At 41.1% G+C, this 19,717-nt stretch overlaps 2 protein-coding genes across 3 annotated transcripts in view; both read left to right on the top strand.

The window, feature by feature from the left end:
* The window catches only part of ZSCAN23 (zinc finger and SCAN domain containing 23), a 54,869-nt gene that overhangs the window by 20,926 nt on the left and 14,226 nt on the right, over positions 1 to 19,717 (top strand). Inside the window, exons 1-4 of one of the 2 annotated variants that reach the window (XM_088831466.1) lie at positions 9,673 to 9,721; positions 16,014 to 16,486; positions 16,733 to 16,880; positions 17,211 to 17,837. In XM_088831466.1, the coding sequence (XP_088687592.1) occupies positions 16,109 to 16,486; positions 16,733 to 16,880; positions 17,211 to 17,824 (1,140 nt within the window). In that variant the 5' untranslated portion in view covers positions 9,673 to 9,721; positions 16,014 to 16,108 and the 3' untranslated portion in view covers positions 17,825 to 17,837. Of the gene's footprint in view, positions 1 to 9,672; positions 9,722 to 16,013; positions 16,487 to 16,732; positions 16,881 to 17,210; positions 17,838 to 19,717 lie in introns of those variants that run through there. The other variant, XM_088831467.1, reaches the window with a different exon arrangement.
* Positions 736 to 1,680, top strand: LOC129543819 (olfactory receptor 2B11-like). Its single transcript, XM_055407158.2, has one exon. It carries the CDS (start codon positions 736 to 738, stop codon positions 1,678 to 1,680), a length of 945 nt encoding a protein of 314 aa, XP_055263133.2.

Genomic DNA, 19,717 nt, shown 5'->3' on the forward strand with positions numbered 1-19,717 from the left:
TCTCACAGTTCTGGAAACTGGGAAATCCAAGATCATGGCACTGACAGTTTCAGTGTCTGATTAGAGCCCACTTTTTGGTTAATAGATAGCACCTTATAGCTGTAACTTTGTCTGGTGGAAAGGACAGGAATCACAGTGGGTTCTCTTTTATAAGAGCACTAACCCCTTACATGAAGGCTCTACCTTCATGATCTAAGCACCTACCCAAGTCCCCACCTCTTAGGTCGTACACTCGCTTAGCTGCAAGGTAGCTAGGAGAAGACCATCTCCTAGCGGCTTCTTTAATCATAAAGAAGAGCCAAAACAAGTGATGAATGTCCACTAACCTGTCACATAGGGTATTGATATAGGGGGAAAAAATGAAGCCACTTTCTCTACTGAGAGGATTTTTTCAAATGTGACTTTTAATATTAATTTTAATTATTATATTCCTTAGTGTTTATATTGAGGATATAGCCCATTGCTCCCCCATAAAGGTGTAATTTTCCCCCTGGTATTGTCAAAACTTCTGCCAACTCAGGTTTTTTTTTAAGATAAGTTTTTATTCATTCATTCATTTATGCATGCAATGCCAGGTCTTAGTTGTGGCAACCCCTGATCGGGGGTTGAACTCAGGCCCCTTGCATTGGAATATCTGAATCTTAGCCACTGGATCACCAGGGAAGAACCAAATCAGGGTTTTTAAAGTCATCCTTCTTTTTCTTGATTTTAGCAGGTGTCTCCCATCAAAATTCAATGAAGCACATGAATGAAAGTCTTCCAGAGGATTTCATTCTCATGGGCTTTACCAAATATCCATGGTTGGATGTTCCTCTCTTCTTTGCCCTCCTAACCTCCTACATGTTCACACTATTGGGAAACAGTGCTATTATTCTGGTTTCTCAACTAGATTCCCAACTCCAAAGTCCTATGTATTTCTTCCTCACAAGCCTCTCCTTTCTGGACCTCTGTTTCACCACCACGACTGTACCCCAAATGCTGTTCAACTTAGGCGGACCCAACAAGAACATCACTTATATAGGCTGCATGACCCAGGCCTATGTATTTCACTGGCTAGGCTGTACTGAATGTGTCTTGCTTGGCACCATGGCCTTAGACCGCTATGTGGCTGTGTGTAAGCCTCTGAGATACCCTGTAATCATGAACCACAAGCTCTGCCGGCAGCTCGCCAGCACTGCTTGGCTCATTGGTCTGGCCAATTCACTACTGCAGTCCACACTCACAGTCCAGCTACCCCTGTGTGGGAACCAAGAACTGGACCACTTCTTTTGTGAACTGCCTGGTCTAATTAAGATGGCTTGTGTGGACACCACAGTCAATGAGCTTACTTTAGCGGTGGTGGCCACCTTCCTGATAATGGGTCCCCTCTCTATGATTCTTGTCTCTTACAGTTATATTGCACAAGCTGTATTTCGAATCCCTTCTGCTGATGGGAGACTCAAGGCCTTCAACACTTGTTCTTCGCACTTAATAGTGGTGTCTTTATTTTATGGCCCTGGCATCTACATCTATATGCAGCCTTCAGGGGACAGCCCTCAAGACCTTATCAAAGTTCTGACGCTGTTTTACTGTGTAATTACTCCCATGGCCAACCCATTCGTCTACACCTTGAGGAACAAGGATGTTAAAGGAGCTTTGAGGAGACTTCTGACGAGGGCCATTTTGTCCAAGAGAATATGATGCTTTATTCTGAATAGGAAAGCTCAACAATAATGTGAAATATATCCTCCTTTAAATAGATGTTCCATCAAAATCATGCTCAAAAGTCAAGTCAAGAAAACCTTTGTGTGTTCTGTTTACCACTTCTGATACCAAACACGTTGGGTTTTTTCCCCACAATAACCAGTTCTCTGAAACCAACTGGATGTCCTACAGTTCAGTTCTTTTTTTTGGTTGTGCTGGGTCTTCCTTGCTCAGTGCAGGCTTTCTCTAGCTGCGGCAAGTGGGGGCTACTGTCTCTGGCTGCAGTGAGAGGTCTCCTCATTGCAGCGGCTTCTCTTGTTGTGGAGCACAGGATCCAGGGTGCATAGGCTTCAGTGTGGGCTCCAGAGCACAGGCTCATTAGTTGTGGTGCATGGACTCAGTTTCCCTGGACACGTGGGGTCCTCCCGGGCTAGGGATGGAACCAGTGTCCCTTTCATTACAAGGTGGACTCTCAAACCACTGAACCACCAGGAAAGCCCCCTCAATTTAATTCTGACACTACCCAGAGTTAGCATAGACCCCATAGATTGAGGGCTCAATTCCACAAACTTTTATTTTTGGAGAGTAGGTTCTCATCTTGTTGCAGTTAGAATTCAGAGTTGAGACAGGGAAGCTAAGACAGCAAAATGAGAATTTATTAAGCAATAGTACACTCTCAAGAGGGTAAGTGGGCAGGATCAGGTGAGCAGCTGCTCTGAGTTCCTTCAGCAAGCTGGTTATATGGAATGTGAAAATGATTGCACAGATAATATTCATTAAAGAGGCAGGGATGTTGGGTCAAATCTCTTGATTTTCATCCCAGCTCTACCTTCCCCAGGGGAAGAGGGATTTTCACCCCTGTTTGGTCTTGAGCAGAAGTGTCATGGTGTTGGTGCATGATGGGTACTTCTTTTCTGCAAGGCTAACTTTATTGTAATGAGGGCATAATGAGCAAAAGGTTACATTCAGAGACCAGAAATTCCCATCTATTGCAGCCTTTCTTTGCCTCTAGGACTCCTGTTGCCACAAGATGGACTGTTTCCAGTCACCTGGCTCTTGCTCCCACCCCCTTTCTCAGCTCACGTCTAGTTAACTACCTGCTCTCATACTTCCACTTCAGAAGCCAAAAACAAATTCAGGCCACCTGTACTTCTGACCAGCCAACTATAAATCTAGGGCTTCTACAACTCCCTCCTCAGATTTGATAATTTGCTAGAACAGTTCACAAAATTCAAGGAAACATTTTACATACTTTCACCAACTTACCTTGGGGCTGAAATAGCACAGTTGAGAGAGTGTTAGACTGAAGATCTAAAGGTCCCTGGTTCAATCCTGGGTTTTGGCAGAAAAGCACCTTTTGGGGGCTTCCCAGGCAGTGCTAGTGGTAAAGAACCCATCTGCCAATGCAAGAGACCTAAGAGACATGGGTTCAATCCCTTGGAGGAGGGCACAGCAACCCACTCCAGTATTCTTGCTTGGAGAATCCCAAGGACAGAGGAGCCTGGAGGACTATGGTCCATACATCTCAAAGAGTCAGATGTGACTTAGCACACATGCACCAATTTATTATAAAAAATATAACTCAGGAATTACCAAATTCAAGATATGCATAGGGCAAGATATGACAGGGAGGAGCAGTGGGCAGAGCATCCATTCACTTTCAGGGCATGCCTCTCCTGCATCTCAGTGTGGTCACCAGTTAGGAAGTTCTCCAAATTTCATTGTTCAGTTAACTTTTATTCCAGGTGTCAATGGACACAGACAAAAAATTCGAGTTCTGTTATCTAAAAAAAGGAGCTATTTACTTAGTGGGCAATCAACAGCCTGCCTCAGTCCTAAATAAATAAAGTCATGGCATTTTGAGTTCTAAAGTGCAGGTACCTACTCTTAATGAATGTGTGCTAAAAGATCAGTGAATAAATAAAATAAAATAAAAAAAAAAGATCAGTGAATAGATGGATGAATGGATGATAACAGGTGCAAGGAACAAAATGAGAACCCGGAGGTACAGTAGTCTAGTGGTTATTCAGAGGGGAGGAATAGACTAAGGAGAAGGAAAAGAGGAAACCGGGGAATGAGACCCGATGAAACTCCTGAGTTGGAGTGTCCTTAAACTCACTAAACTTCAGTAATGTCAATATTTTTCAGTAATAATAATAATATTTAAAAGCCTTGAAGAAAAATAATTAAATCCATTTCTCAGTTTCTTCATCTGTAGAAATGGTTTGATTTAAAAAAATAAAAGCTATTGAAATATAGTATATATATTTAAAAAGTACACAAATCTTAGGTGTACAGCTAAATGAAATTTCCGAAGTGAAATCACCCACACAACCACCACCAACATCAAAAAATAGAACATTACCAGTTCCCTAGAAGACCCCAGTTGTGCTCCCTCCCTAACTATTCCTTTCTTACTCCCTGTTGTGTCTTCTAACACAGAGATTCATTTTCCCTGTTTTAAACTTGATATAAATGGAATCATGAAATATGCATCTTTTGTGTCTGGTTTCTTTCACTCATCATTATGTTTGTGAAATTTATCACTGTGGCTTGTAGCTGTAGTTCATTCACTTTCATCATTCATAGTATTCCATTTTATGAATAAACTTCCATTTTTGTACTCATCTTACTGTTAATGGACTTTTGGATTGCTTCTGGTTTAGAACTATAAAAAATGCAGCTAAAGTGTGTCTTCAGATGTAAATATATATACCTTGCTGGCAGCAATATAACTAAAAGGGAAACTCCTGCGTCATAGAATATGCACATGTTCAACTTCAGTAGATATACCAAAGAATTTCCCAAAAATGGTGTTACCAATTTACATTCTTATCAACAGTGTATGAAAATTTCCATTGTTCCATTATCATCGCCAACATTTGGCACTGTGAGTTCATTTTTAACAGGGATTTTAGTATTTAGTTTGTAGTTCTCTCAGTTCAGTTCAGTCGCTCAGTTGTGTCAGACTCTTTGCGACCCCATGAACTGCAGCACGCCAGGCCTCCCTGTCCATCACCAACTGCCAGAGTCCACCCAAACCCATGTCCATTGAGTCAGTGATGCCATCCAGCCATCTCATCCTCTGTCGTCCCCTTCTCCTCCTGCCCTCAATCTTTCTCAGCATCAGGGTCTTTTCAAATGAGTCAGCTCTTTGTATCAGGTGGCCAAAGTATTGGAGTTTCAGCTTCAGCATCAGTCCTTCCAATGAACACCCAGGACTGATCTCCTTTAGGATGGACTGGTTGGATCTCTTTGCAGCCCAAGGGACTCTCAAGAGTCTTCTCCAACACCACAATTCAAACACATCAATTTTTCGGCGCTCAACTTTCTTTATAGTCCAAATCTCACATCCATACATGACTACTGGAAAAACCATAGCCTTGACTAGTCGGACCTTTGTGGACAAAGTTATGTCTCTGCTTTTTAATATGCTGTCTAGGTTGGTCATAACTTTCCTTCCAAGGAGAAAGTGTCTTTTAATTTCATGGCTGCAATCACCATCTGCAGTGATTTTAGAGCCCCCCCAAATAAAGTCAGCCACTGTTTCCACTGTTTCCCCATCTATTTGTCAGGAAGTGATGGGACTGGATGCCATGATCTTAGTTTTCTGAATGCTGAGCTTTAAGCCAACTTTTTCACTCTCCTCTTTCACTTTCATCAAGAAGAGGCTGTTTAGTTATTCTTCACTTTCTGCCATAAGGGTGGTGTCATCTGCATATATGAGGTTATTGATATTTCTCCTGGCAATATTGATTCCAGCTTGTGCTTCCTCCAGCTCAGCATTTCTCATGATGTACTCTGCATTTAAGTTAAATAAGCAAGGTGACAATATACAGCCTTGATGTACTCTTTTCCTGATTTGGAACCAGTCTGTTATTCCATGTGCAGTTCTAACTGTTGCTTCCTGACCTGCATACAGTACCTAATGACCTATCAGATTGGCAATATTCAAAAGCCTGAAAACATACAATTAGGGAGGTTACGTGAAAGCAGGCACTATCTCACATTGCTGTTGAAAGTGCAAAATGATACAACCCTTACAAAGACACCTCCCTTCTCTCTTCATTGTTCATTGCAGCATTATTTGTTAAAGCAAAATGCTGGAAAGAATCCAAATACCCATCCCTAAAAGATTGGTTAAAAAAACAGTGGTGTGTGTGCTTAGTCACTCAGTCATGTCTGACTCTTTGCGACCCCACAGACTGTAGTCCGCCAGGCTCCTCTGTCCGTGAGATTTTCCCAGTCAAGAATACTGGAGTGGGTTGCCATTTCCTTCTCCAATGCAATGAAATACCATGTCACTGTAAAAGAAAAAGACTATTTCCATCAACAGATTTAGGATGATTTCCAGCTTATTCTTGGAGAAGGAAATGGCAACCCATTCCAGTATTCTTGCTGGGAAAATCCCATGGACAGAAGAACCTGGCAGGCTACAATTCATGGGGTCGCAAAGAGCTGGACATGACTGAAGCAACTGAGCATATACATGCAACAGCTTATTCTATTAAAGTAACATGCAGAAGAGTATATATAACATTATTTATAGATATAAAGGGGTAAAAGTTTGTTTTTGTACAAGAAAGGAAGGGACGGGATGAGAGAAGAAAGTAGGAAGAAGGAAAGGATAAAACTAATAAAAATGGGGCAAGAGGATATATGAGATAAAACAGTTAGGGATGGAAACAAAACTGAATATATATTTTTATGTAATTTTAATTTTGAACTGTTTTGCATATTCAGAAAGGAGAAGGAAGAAAGGAAAGCAAATCTTGAAACTGAATAAAACATAAACAAATGACTAACTGTATATCAAGTTTATAACATAACTATACAGAGAAAAGAATTCAAATAAGTTATGTATATATACTCTATCTCCCTTCAGTTCAGTTCAGTTCAGTTCAGTCGCTCAGTCGTGTCCGACTCTTTGCGACCCCATGAATCACAGCACGCCAGGCCTCCCTGTCCATCACCAACTCCCAGAGTTCACTCAAACTCATGTCCACCCAGTCAATGATGCCATCCAGCCATCTCTTCCTCTGTCATCCCCTTCTCCTCCTGCCCCCAATCCCTCCCAGCATTAGAGTCTTTTCCAATGAGTCAACCCTTTGCATGAGGTGGTCAAAGTATTGGAGTTTCAGCTTTAGCATCAGTCCTTCCAATGAACACCCAGGATTGATCTCCTTTAGAATGGACTGGTTGGATCTCCTTGCAGTCCGAGGGACTCTCAAGAGTCTTCTCCAACACCACAGTTCAAAAGCATCAATTCTTCGGTGCTCAGCTTTCTTCACAGTCCAACTCTCACATCCATACATGACCACGGGAAAAACCATAGCCTCGACTAGACGGACCTTTGTTGGCAAAGTAATGTCACTGCTTTTTAATATGCGGTCTAGGGTGGTCATAACTTTCCTTCCAAGGAGTAAGCATCTTTTAATTTCATGGCTGCAATCAGCATCCGCAGTGATTTTGGAGCCCAAAAAAATAAAGTCTGACACTGTTTCCACTGTTTCCCCATCTATTTCCCATGAAGTGACAGGCCCAAATGCCATGATCTTAGTTTTCTGAATGTTGAGCTTTAAGCCAACTTTTGCACTCTCCTCTTTCACTTTCATCAAGAGGCTTTTTAGTTCCTCTTCACTTTCTGCCATAAGGGTGGTGTCATTTGCATATCTGAGGTTATTGATATTTCTCCCGGCAATCTTGATTCCAGCTTGTGCTTCTTCCAGCCCAGCGTTCCTCATGATGTACTCTGCATATATGTTTCAAGAACAAATAAAGCAAGCAAAGAAATTTTGAACTGTACATAGTAGATGTGTTATTGCTAACGATGTTGATATTTTAATTTTGAAAATTGGAAACTCAAAATGGATTAAAGATTTAAATGTAAGACCAGAAACTATAAAACTCCTAGAGGAGAACGTAGGCAAAACACTCTCCGACATAAATCACAGCAGGATCCTCCAAGACCCACCTCCCAGAATATTGGAAATAAAAGCAAAAATAAACAAATGGGACCTGATTAAAATCAAAAGCTTCTGCACAGCAAAGGAAACTCTAAGCAAGGTGAGAAGACAGCCTTCAGAATGGGAGAAAATAATAGCAAATGAAGCAACTGATAAAGGATTAATCTCCAAATTATATAAGCAGCTCCTGCAGCTTAATTCCAGAAAACTAAGTGACCCAATCAAAAAATGGGCCAAAGAACTAAACAGACATTTCTCCAAAGAAGACATAAAGATGGCTAATAAACACATGAAAAAATGCTCAACATCCCTCATCATCAGAGAAATGCAAATCAAAACCACAATGAGATACCATTTCACACCAGTCAGAATGGCTGCTATCCAAAAGTCTACATGCAATAAGTGCTGGAGAGGGTGTGGAGAGAAGGGAACCCTCTTACACTGTTGGTGGGAATGCAAACTAGTACAGCCACTATGGAGAACAGTGTGGAGATTCCTCAGAAAACTGGAAATAGAACTGCCATATGATCCAGCGATCGCACTCCTGGGCATACACACCGAGGAAACCAGAATTGAAAGAGACACATGTACTCCAATGTTCATTGCAGCACTGTTTATAATAGCCAGGACATGGAAGCAACCTAGATGTCCATCTGCAGATGAATGGATAAGAAAGCTTTGGTACATATACACAATGGAGTATTTCTCAGCCATCAAAAAGAATGCATTTGAATCAGTTTTAATGAGGTGGATGAAATTGGAGCCAATTATACAGAGTGAAGTAAGCCAGAAAGAAGAACATCAATGCCGTATATTAACGCATATATATGGAATTTAGAAAAATGGTAACCTGAACCCTGTATAAGAGACTGCAAAAGAGACATAGGCATTTAGAACAGTCTTTGGGACTCTGTGGGAGAGGGTGAGGGTGGAATGATTGGGGAGAATGGAATTGTAGCATGTATATTATCATAAGTGACCAGTCCAGGTTCGACGCATAAATTTTCCTCTGTTCATTTCTTTGCATTTGTGCTTTTTTAATGGAATTCTTTTTTGGAAATAAAAAAAATTAAAAAAAAAATATATATATATTGTAAGAGCAAATTGAGTGACTACACGGATCAAATGTGCAATGGTGAAAAGGAAAAAGAAATCAGTGAAGTTGTATTTGAATTGGAAATATTTTATAAAGTACTTATCATATGTATATTTATTCCAACCCTAAGGTCTAATGATGACTTTCCAGGTGGCGGTAGTGGTAAAAAAATCCACCCGCCAACGCAGGAGATGTAAGTGACGCGGGTTAAATCCCTAGCACAGGAAGATTCCCCGGAGGAGGGCCGGGCAACCTACTCCAGTATTTTTGCCTGGAGAATGGACAGAGGAGCCTGGCAGGCTATAGTCCATAGGGTCGCAAAAGAGTTGGACACTAGTGACGCGACTTAGCACGCACACGTCTTACTAAAAAAAAAAAAAGTCTAATGATAGGGCTTAAAAACAATGATCTCTCCCAGTAGCAATGAGTTTATTATTCAAAATTCAGATCTTAGTTTCTATATATCATTCTACATTAAAAGGAACCACAGCTTCAGGGAGCAATGGCGGATTCCAGGTCTAAGGCAGGAAAAGCATAAAATGAGCCTGGAATATCTTGTGCTAGAAAATAAGGTGCACACAGAACTTTCTTTGCAGGAAATAGTAATTGATAAATGTAGGCAGAATGTGCCTTAGGTTTCTTGTCTGCTAAACGGATATAATTATATCGAACCCACAGGACTGTTATGCAGAATATTGAGTTAGTATGTGTAAATGAGATAGCGTACAGAAAACACTATGTTGGACAGTTATTCTATTACCCCACCCCCAGTCCCTTGAAAGAGACTATGAAAGCCAGTGCCTCCCTACGCCTAGCAGAGGATTCAGAGCAGCGACCACAGAGGTGTGAAAACCTCCGGGCTTACTAGAAGGAACACACCCTAAGAGCCGCGGTGTGACGCACTTCCGGCCTTTGTAGTTTATCACTATCCAGGCTGCGGTTGTCAAGGATTCAGAGGTGGTGCCACGGCTGCCCGGTGAGCTTCGGAGTCGGGCTACCGCAGGGCCTTTGAAAAGTCCGTACTGTACGCTGTGACTCTGGACTGGGTGTGGGGAGGAGGCAGCGGGTCTTCTTGGCCAGGGCTTGGCCAGAAAGATGAGGGGCAGAGGAGGCTGCCCCGGAACCTGGAAGGGCCTTGTTAGTTGAAAGTCAGCGTCCGTGTCCCCACCCCCATCCCCTTCGTCTGTTCCTGAGCCCTTCAAACACTCGGTCCTAGCACCGGTGTCCTCGCACCGGAACTCTCTTTCCCCGCATCCTAGGATAAGATTAGGTTCCGATAGCCAGAATGGTTTGTATTTTCCCATGGCTGCCATTCTCTACTGGGGGCTTAAATAATGAGCATGATTGTTGTATAACATTGCCACAGCCTCTTTTAGTCTGATTCACTCAAGAATGTATAGCCTCTTGCCAGCTGTTGATTTAAGAAAACAAAACAAAACACGAATATTTAAATAGCACTTACGTGTCCGCCAGCACTGTTCAAAGCACCTTCCCGATATTAACTTAGTTACTTTTCATAACTTTATGAGGTAGACACTAGTAGTATGTTACTTCCCCGTCCCCCGACCTTTTTTTTTTTGAGGTTCAGGAAGAAAATGAAGTTGAGTAACTTGCCCGGGGTTCTACAGCTGGTAATGGGGTGTAGTCAGGATTCAGATCCAGGGAGTCTGACTTCTGAGTCCATTTTCTTAAACCCTTTGCCGTGCTGATTCAGCTCTTTTTTTTTCTGTATTAACTTTATTGTAAGGGAAGTGAGTTCCCTTATCTGAATATGGTCCGATCCCTTTTGCACCTTAGTAATCCTGAACTTCTAGTTAGGATTTAAGTTTAGAGAGAGGAATATACTTGAGGACGTGTACCGTCTGCAAACCTGATGAAACAGCCATTTCATTTGTGTGTGTACACCTGTTTTCCCACCCACTCGCTGGTGTTGCGCTTTGATCAGTAGAAAAGATGACAAAGAGGGAAATTGATCTTAGTGAATCTGAGTCAAGATTTGAAACACCATGTACCAGAATAGCTGGAGAAGGCAATGGCAAGCCACTCCAGTACTATTGCCTGGAAAATCCCATGGATGGAGGAGCCTGGTGGGCTGCAGTCCGTGGGGTCGCTAAGGGTCGGACACGACTGAGCGACTTCACTTTCACTTTTCACTTTCACACATTGGAGAAGAAAATGGCAACCCACTCCAGTGTTCTTGCCTGGAGAATCCCAGGGACAGGGGAGCCTGGTGGACTTCCGTCTATGGGGTCACACAGAGTCGGACACGACTGAAGTGACTTAGCAGCAGCAGCAGCAGCAGTACCAGAATAGCACCAGGTGGCGCTAGTGGTAAAGACCCTGCTTGCCAGTGCAGGAGACATTAGAGACGCGGGTTGGATCCCTGGGTTGAGATGACCTGGAGGAGGGCATGGCAACCCACTCCAGCAGTCTTTCCTGGAGAACCCCATGGACAGAGGAACCTGGCAGGCTGCAATCCATAGGGTCGCAAAGAGTCAGACACACTGAAGCGACTTAGCACCCGCGCATATCAGAAATGGTTTTCTATTGGCAGAGCTCAAAGCTTCAGTTGCGCTGTCTGTGAACAGAAAAACTTTGACTTGAAACCAAGATGCATAGGTAGCAAATAGAAAAAAGATATTTTTCAGGGGCCTGAAAGGTTGACTAAGAAAGTGGTTGTTTATTCCTTTGAACCTATTCTTGGTTAATTGAGTAATTTATACCCCAAACTTTCTCACCCTAGAACAAGCTCAGCAGACCTGGTTCATGCTACCATCATCTCGCCCCTAGATTATTACTTTAGCTTCTCTTCCTGCTTCTGCTTTTCCCCATAGTCTTTTGTAGCAGTAGTCAGTTATATTTTTATATTAAAACTGAGTAAAATTTTATCACCCCTCTTGCTTGAAACTTCCAGTAGCTTTCCTTGTCTTTTAGAGTACAAGGCAGAACCCTTATAATGGCTTCTCATGATCTGTTCCTAACCTGCCTTCATTTCCTGTTCCTGTCTTGTTTGCCTTCTCTATTCTAGCCACATTGGTTACTGTTCCTTGAAAAATGCATACATGCTCTTGCCTCCAAGAACTCAATGGTCCCGTGCATGCAACAGTCTTTCTCCACATAGTCCCATGTTTTGCTCCTCACTTCCTTCAGGTCTCTGCTCAAATAATAGTTTATCAACAAGGCCTTCCATGACTAACCCACATAAAATAGAAACTTTTCTTCCCTCTTACTATATCCTTTACACTTATTGTTCTGCATAGGATTTATCACTACTTGACATACATTTAGTTATCGTCTGGCCCCTTTGACCCCCTTTCGTCCTCCTGTCCCCTTCTTCCCCCTACATAGAGGAGAGAGAGTGGTATAGTGGTTGAGAATATGAATTCTAAAGGTAGGTTTTCTGGGTTTGAATTGCAGCCTCACCACTAACTGCTTGTGATGCTCTGGGTGAATGACATAGACTCTTTATGCCTCAGTTTTCTCATCTGCAACATGGGGTTAATAATAGTACCTTACTCGTGGTTGCTTTGTGGATTAATTGAGTTAATACATATAAAGCATCTAAAATGGTGCCTAGTACAATAAAAGCACTGTAAATGTCAATTATTATTATATGACTGTAAATTCCTTGAGATGAAAACTATTTTTATTTGTAGCCCAGAAGAGTACCTGGAATATTGTAGGCTCTGAGTAAATATTTGATAAATGAATGAATTGGTGTATGAAAAGTTCAACAGAAAAAGATAATGTGGTGGTCAGAGTGGTGGTGAGTTGGGGGAAAACATGAACTCAGGGATCCTATCTTTTGAGTAGAAACTGTCTCCACTCTTCCTGAGGTGGTCTATAGAAGTCAAGCAAGCCAAAGATGTTAGAAATTTGTGCAGGAATAATGTTACCTGCACAGGTTCACAGGTTACCCAGAAGAATGCTGTCTCATACCAATGTGCTTTTTTTTCTTTGATGACTATAACCAATAATGGCAATATAAATTTAACTTTTCTTTTAGTTGTAGTATGATCAATATTCACTAACAAATAATCTATCCTTAGTTTTTAAAATTTTGTGATGCCTGCCAATATTTATGAATGATGTAGGGTTATTTCTACAGTGAATTACAGTAATTTTACTTAAAATTAGAACAAAAATATTTTAAAAACTATAGGTCATGATCCTTATGTGGGTTGTGTAATCTATATAGTGGGTTATGACCAGGGTTTTTTGTTTTTTCCTTTTTCAAAATAGAATTTTAAAAATAAGAGTATACCCTGGAGAAGGGAATGGCAACCCACTCCAGTATTCGTGCCTAGGTAATCCCATGGACAGAGGAGCCTGATGGGCTGCAGTCCATGGGGGTTGCAAAAGAGTCAAAAATGACTTAGCAACTAAACAACAACCACCCACTCATAGCCACTCCAAATAAAAGTCCAGCACTTGGAAAGTATCTTAACTCTTCTCTGTCCTACACTTTTATGCTTTCCTTTGGTTTTTTAAGGGAAGTTTTAGATTTACTGAAAAGTTGAGTGGAAAGTACAGAGAGTTTCTATATATCCCATCACATACTGTTGCCCTGTTATTAACATCTTGCATTATCTTGATATATCTGGTGCAGTTGATGAGCCAGTATTGATAATTGATACATTTTTAACTGTAGTTTGCATCTAGGCTCACTCTTTGTGTTGTACATTCTGTGGGTTTGAGAAATGTTTAATGATGCAACAGGTATCCACCATTACAATATCAGAACAGTTTCACTCCTAAAATTATCCTGTTCTCCACCTAGTCATCCCTTCCTCCCACCCCTGAACCCCTAGCAACCCCTGACCTTTTTAACATCTCCATAGTTTTGCCTTTGCCAAAATGTTTTTATCATGGGAATCATACAGCATGTAGCTTTTTCAGATTGGCATATTTCACTTAATAATGCATTTAAATTTCCTCCATGTCTTAATGTGCATGATAGCTCATTGCCTTTTATCACTGAATAATATTCCGTTGTATGGATGTACCACAGTTTGTTTATCCGTTTATCCCTGTTTATCCCTGTTGAGGAATGTTTTGGTTGCTTCCAAGTTTTGGCAATTATGAATAAAGCTGCTATAAATATTTGTGTGAAAATTTAAAAAAAAAATAAGAGTATATATCACAAAAGGTAAGTATACACGGTATTTTGTAAAAAAACAAAAACCCAATTATTTCCATTTTTGTGTTTGTGTATATCACACATGCACAAGCATATACTTATATGCACATGTATATGTGTTCTGGGTCACAATATAAAATATTTCTTATTAAAGGCCCTGGTCAAAAAAGTTTGAAAGCCTGTGCCCAAAAATGCTTGGAAATCAAGCATTGGTGCTTAGAAATCACTAGGTCACATAATTATTTTTCTTTCAGAAAATTGCCTTAATTAGTGTCCTGATTAAGATTGTTCATAAGGTTAAGTGGTCATAGACATTTGTCTCTTTTTTAAAAAAGTATTTATATTTATTTCCCTGTTCCAGGTCTTAGTTTCAGCACACATGATCTTTGACCTTTGTTGCAGCATGCAGGATCTTTAGATGTGTCATGTGGAATCTAGTTTTCCAACTAGGAATCAAACCCAGGCCCTGTGCATTGGGAGTGTGGAGTCTTAGTCACTGGATCACCACTGGAAATTCTGACATTTGTCTCTTTATTAGCACTTATTTTACATACAGTTGCCCACTCGCCATCCTTGAGGAGCTTCAAAGAGAAACAGTTTCCAAGAAATTAAAAGGCAAGAAAGAGCTAAAATTCTGTATTTTAAAAATATTAAAACTAACATTTCCTTCATTTACTATCTATGAGCCAAGATCACTCCAGTTGACTACTTTCTGATTCTTTTGTCATTGTGTTTAGATCACTAGGATATTCATTTAATCTTTCAATAAATTTTATAAGAAAAATAGTAATAGTGGTGATTAATCTTTTATAAAAGATTATTTATTTATGGCTGCTCTGGGTCTTCACTGCTGCATGCAGGCTTTCTCTAGCAGTGAGTGAGGGGGCTGGTCTGTAGCTGTGGCGCTCAAGCTTCTCAGTTCTATAGTTTCTCTTTTTTGCAGAGAAACGGGCTTCAGTAGTTGTGGCGCTTGGGCTCCATAGTTGTTGCTCGTGGGCTTTAGAGCACAGGCTCAGTAGTTGTGGCCCATGGGCTTAGTTGCTCCACAAAATGTGGGATCTTTCTGGACCGGGATTGAAACTATGTCCCCTGCACTGGCAGGCAAATTCTTTGCCACTGAACCACGAGAGAGGCCCCACAGTTGTGGTAATTTATAATACTTTCAGTTCAGTTCAGTCGCTCAGTCGTGTCCGACTCTCCGCGACCCCATGAATCACAGCACGCCAGGCCTCCCTGTCCACCACCAACTCCCAGAGTTCACTCAAACTCATGTCCATTGAGTCGGTGATGCCATCCAGCCATCTCATTCTCTGTCGTCCCCTTCTCCTCCCGCCCCCAACCTTTCCCAGCATCAGAGTCTTTTCCAGTGAGTCAACTCGTCGCATGAGGTGGCCAAAGTATTGCAGTTTCAGCTTTAGAGTTTACCAAACTGCCTGCTTCTTTGTGCTCTTTATCTGTGCTCTTATTTAATTTCTGTATCAACCTAGAAAGGTAGACAAGGTTGGCTTTTGGATTCCTATGTTACAGATTAAGTAGACTAAAGCGCAATAGGTGAAGCCCAAGACTGTGGAGGGGGTACCTGGGGATCAGTCTCGATTCCAGGTTTCCCTGCTCCAAGCAGACATCTCTTTCCTTCAGACCTAACCTGCTTCAAGGGATTCAGCTTCTTTTCCCCAGGCACATTTTTTGTTGTTGTTGTTCCTCATTCTATTTATTTATCTTCTTTACTTTCCCTCCCTCCTCCTTTTTCTTTCCTTTTTCTCCTTGATTCTTAGTGTCTTCTGTGACATCTTGGAACCAAAGTGTTTGTTTACCTCCATTCAACTAAAAACTGCCTGAGTCTAATATCTTGCCATTCAAATGGAAACCCAGTATATTCAAACGGATTTATTTGAGCTGATTCATTCAGGATGATCAAACAGTCCCTTCAGTAAAACTCAGGGAGGGGGCATTGTTTTGGTTTTGTTTTCCTTCCTATATTACCTTCACCAGTATTTGCATAATCATTATTATTATTAATCATGCATTCATGTTCTTCATTAGAGTTACTGATTTGGGTATAAATACTTCCAGTGCCTACCAGCAAAAAGGATTTTCTTCATATTTTTCCCTGCAAATTATGTTTTAGATTTTGGGATTTCCAGAAGAAAAGATCAAGAGGGAATTATCAAGATTAGATTCTTTTTCTGAATAGCCACAGCCTTGGCCCTTCAGACTCCAGAGATGCACAAGGGACTTCTAGCAGTGAAAGTAAAAGAGGAAAAGGGGGACCACACAAGAATGGTCCAAGAATCTGGCCTGTCAAGAGATAACCCTCATACCAGAGAGATCTTTCGTAGACGCTTCAGACAATTCTGCTACCAGGAGACACCAGGGCCCCGAGAAGCTCTTCGAAGACTCCAGGAGCTCTGCCATCAGTGGCTGAGACCAGAGATGCACACCAAAGAGCAGATCCTGGAGCTGCTGGTGCTGGAGCAGTTCCTAACCATCCTGCCTGAGGAGCTCCAGGCCTGGGTGAGAGAGCACCGCCCAGTGAGCGGAGAAGAGGCGGTAATTGTGCTGGAGGATTTGGAGAGAGAGCTGGATGAACCAAGAGATCAGGTGGGAAGGAGGGAGAACAAGGATTTGTGCTTGTATGGTGAAGCATGGGGTTTCAGTGCAGTAAGAGGAAGAGGAGGAAAAGATGGATTTCTTTATACCTGACTTGATCTGTAATAGACTCTTTAATCTCTCTACCTTTTCTCTTTGCCAGTTTCTTGATCCATCTTTTCCTATCCATTGATCCTGAGAAGGCCTTGCAGTGTCTTCTCTGATATTTGGTTCCCAATTGTCCTTAATTTTTGCCAGGTCCCAGCCCGTGGTCATGAACAAAAGGAGCTTGTGAAGGAGAAAGCAGCTGTAGGAACAGCCCAGGAGTCATCAGGCAGCCAGCTCCAAACCTTGGAAGAGCGGCCTCAGTGGAACTTACAAGGGGTGTGCCCGATTCAGGAGAATGGTGAGGATTAGAATTTGCTCAGGAAGCCTAAGTCATTCCCCAAATGGTCATCAATTCAGCGCATTTACTTGGTGTCTGCTGTGGGCCAGGCACTGTGCTGGGTACTGGAGAAACAGTGATGCCCTTAGGGAGTTTACAGTCTGGGAAGAGGTAAACAATAAACTGGCAGTTGTGATACAGGGCATCTTCTCACTGAAGCCCAGGTATAATTGTTAAGAGTGGGAAAGTAAATAGAAAACATGGTTGCTTGTCCCCTTCCACCCACTCTCCTGACCAGTATTTTTCTTTCTTTGGAAACACAACATTCATGTAATCCATTTATTATTTCAGACAATGAGACTGGAACTTGGAATGTGGAGTTATCCCCAAAGAGGGAGCTGTCTAAAGAAAAGAAATCTCTTGTGGAGGCACCTGAAAAACTGAATGGTGATACTGTTCCAGTGCCTGAATATGGAGAGACCTGTGACCATGAAGGTAGATTGGAGAGGCAACGGGGAAGCTCTTCAGTGGAAAGACCCTATATCTGTAGTGAATGTGGGAAAAGCTTCACCCAGAATTCCATCCTTATCGAGCACCAGAGAACGCACACAGGCGAGAAGCCCTATGAGTGTGATGAGTGTGGGCGGGCCTTCAGCCAGCGGTCAGGCCTGTTCCAGCACCAGAGACTCCACACTGGGGAGAAGCGCTACCAGTGCAGCGTTTGTGGCAAAGCCTTTAGCCAGAACGCTGGGCTTTTTCATCATCTCAGGATCCACACGGGGGAAAAGCCTTACCAGTGCAATCAGTGCAGTAAGAGCTTTAGTCGACGTTCTGTCCTCATTAAGCATCAGAGAATTCACACTGGAGAAAGACCTTATAAATGTGACGAATGTGGCAAGAACTTCATCTACCATTGCAACCTCATCCAGCATCGGAAAGTCCACCCCATGGCTGAATCCAGCTAGCTCCTTGGAACAGGTAGGGCAACATTTCCTGATGCCAGACCACTGGGCAAGGAAGCCAGGGTCCTGGTTCTTACTTTGTCCCTGAGAGAACAATAGTATTAATAGTTTAATCCTCTAGTAATAGGAAGCTCCAGAGAAAGCCAGTGAAAATGTCCTGATTTTTATGCTGAGAGAAGCATAATATCTTATATACAACTGTCAAAGTCTCTTTGGTCAGTGACATCCATAACTTTGCAACACTATTACAGCATTGATTTCATAATTTCACACGTATCTGTCCAAAAAATTTTCTAGATATGCTTCAGGAAAACTTTATCCTAGTTTTTTAAAACTTATTTTAAGTCTTAAAAATTATATGCAACCTGAATACAAAAATCAAAGGTAGTATTTAAAAAAATTAATTTTAAAATAATTTCAGTAAAATCTATATGTAAACTATTAGATTAGTTTGTATTTGCATAAGATAGGAAAATTTGCCTTTTAACCTACAAAAGGGGGCACTTGGATATTTCCATACACAAAAGGTTTCTCCCTGTAGAGGTTTAGTAACTCAACCTTCAGTTAAAAACCAAGAAATTGACGCAACCATATATTATTACTAGTTCAGTGTCTACTCATAACAAATATTGCTCATGATTTTAAATTTTACAAAGACTAAGATACTAGCTTAAAAATCTGATATCTCACTTAAGATCTTTGTTGTGAAAATATAGGCCTAACTGTATTTTTCCTGTGACTTTTGAGCATTTTGGGGTTTTTCTTTATTTAGCCTTTTGTTAAGGAAAATTTCAGACATATACAAAAGTAGAGAGGAAAAGTATGATCAGTCTTCCATGCTGATTGCTTTTTATAGCCTCCATGCTTCTCAGTGCTATTTATTGATTATTACCAAAGTCATACATTAAAAAACTCCTTTCCCTTAACACTGAGTGTTGCGAAGCTTTATACTAAGGCCAGGAGACAAAGAAGTGGAAAATCTATGGTGATAACAATCTGGATTGGAATATCATATACACATGCAGGTAACTTAAGAGTAATGGAACACAATAAGGGACCTCAGAGTCATTTCTGCATGCCCTTGTTTAACAGATACGGATACAGAAGCTCTAGAAGTGACTGTGTAACATCACATAGCTAGGTAATGCAGCTGGAACTAGAATTCTCTCCTTATTCTCAGTGCAGTGCTCTTTCTGCTAAGCCATTGGAAGCACTGTATTGCCATATGGAACATAGAGCACTTATGAGGCATTACAGTTTTGCTTTTTAGCTCAACAAACCTGCCCGTTTATTTGTTTCAATAGATGCACAGCCTATTTAATTTATAGTGGAATTCCAAGAAAGATTCCTCCCACTTATATCTCATTTGAGGCATTTTATTTATTTTTGTAATGAGTGATTATTTTTAACTTTAAATTTTAATTTACTTAGAAGGAGTTTTTAAAAAAGATAATTCATTCTGCACCTGGTTCTAATATCAAAACAACATTAAAAAAAGTCCCTATCTTTCCCCTTGTAGGTAGTCATTTAACTAGTTTCTTACTACTTTTCAGGGTTTCTTAAAATGTAAATACAAGAAAATATGAATATATAATTTTATTCCCTTGATTACGCAGAATGATAGCATACTATTCACACCTTTCTACATCTTGTTGTTTTCATGAAACAGTATAATCTTTAGATATTTCTGCCTTATAACAGAAAGCTTCCTTATTCTGTTTACAAGTTGGTGATATATCATTTGTTGGTGCTCCATAGTTCAACTTACTCCTACAGATGAAAAATTACTACTTCAAAGTGTTATATATTATTTTATTCTTTTCCCTAGTTTGGTCCAAGTCAAACTCTTTCTGTTTAAAAGCTCCTCCACATGAGCTAGAAAACAGGATTTGGATG

This window comes from Moschus berezovskii, chromosome 23 (assembly GCF_049115385.1).
Source record: "Moschus berezovskii isolate FMDL1 chromosome 23, NW_MosBer_1.0, whole genome shotgun sequence".
NCBI classification, from domain to species: Eukaryota; Metazoa; Chordata; class Mammalia; order Artiodactyla; family Moschidae; genus Moschus; species Moschus berezovskii.

Bases quoted from the DNA above. Each gene is read 5' to 3' on its own strand.
- LOC129543819 (XM_055407158.2), top strand. From the start codon at position 736: ATGAAGCACATGAATGAAAGTCTTCCAGAGGATTTCATTCTCATGGGC.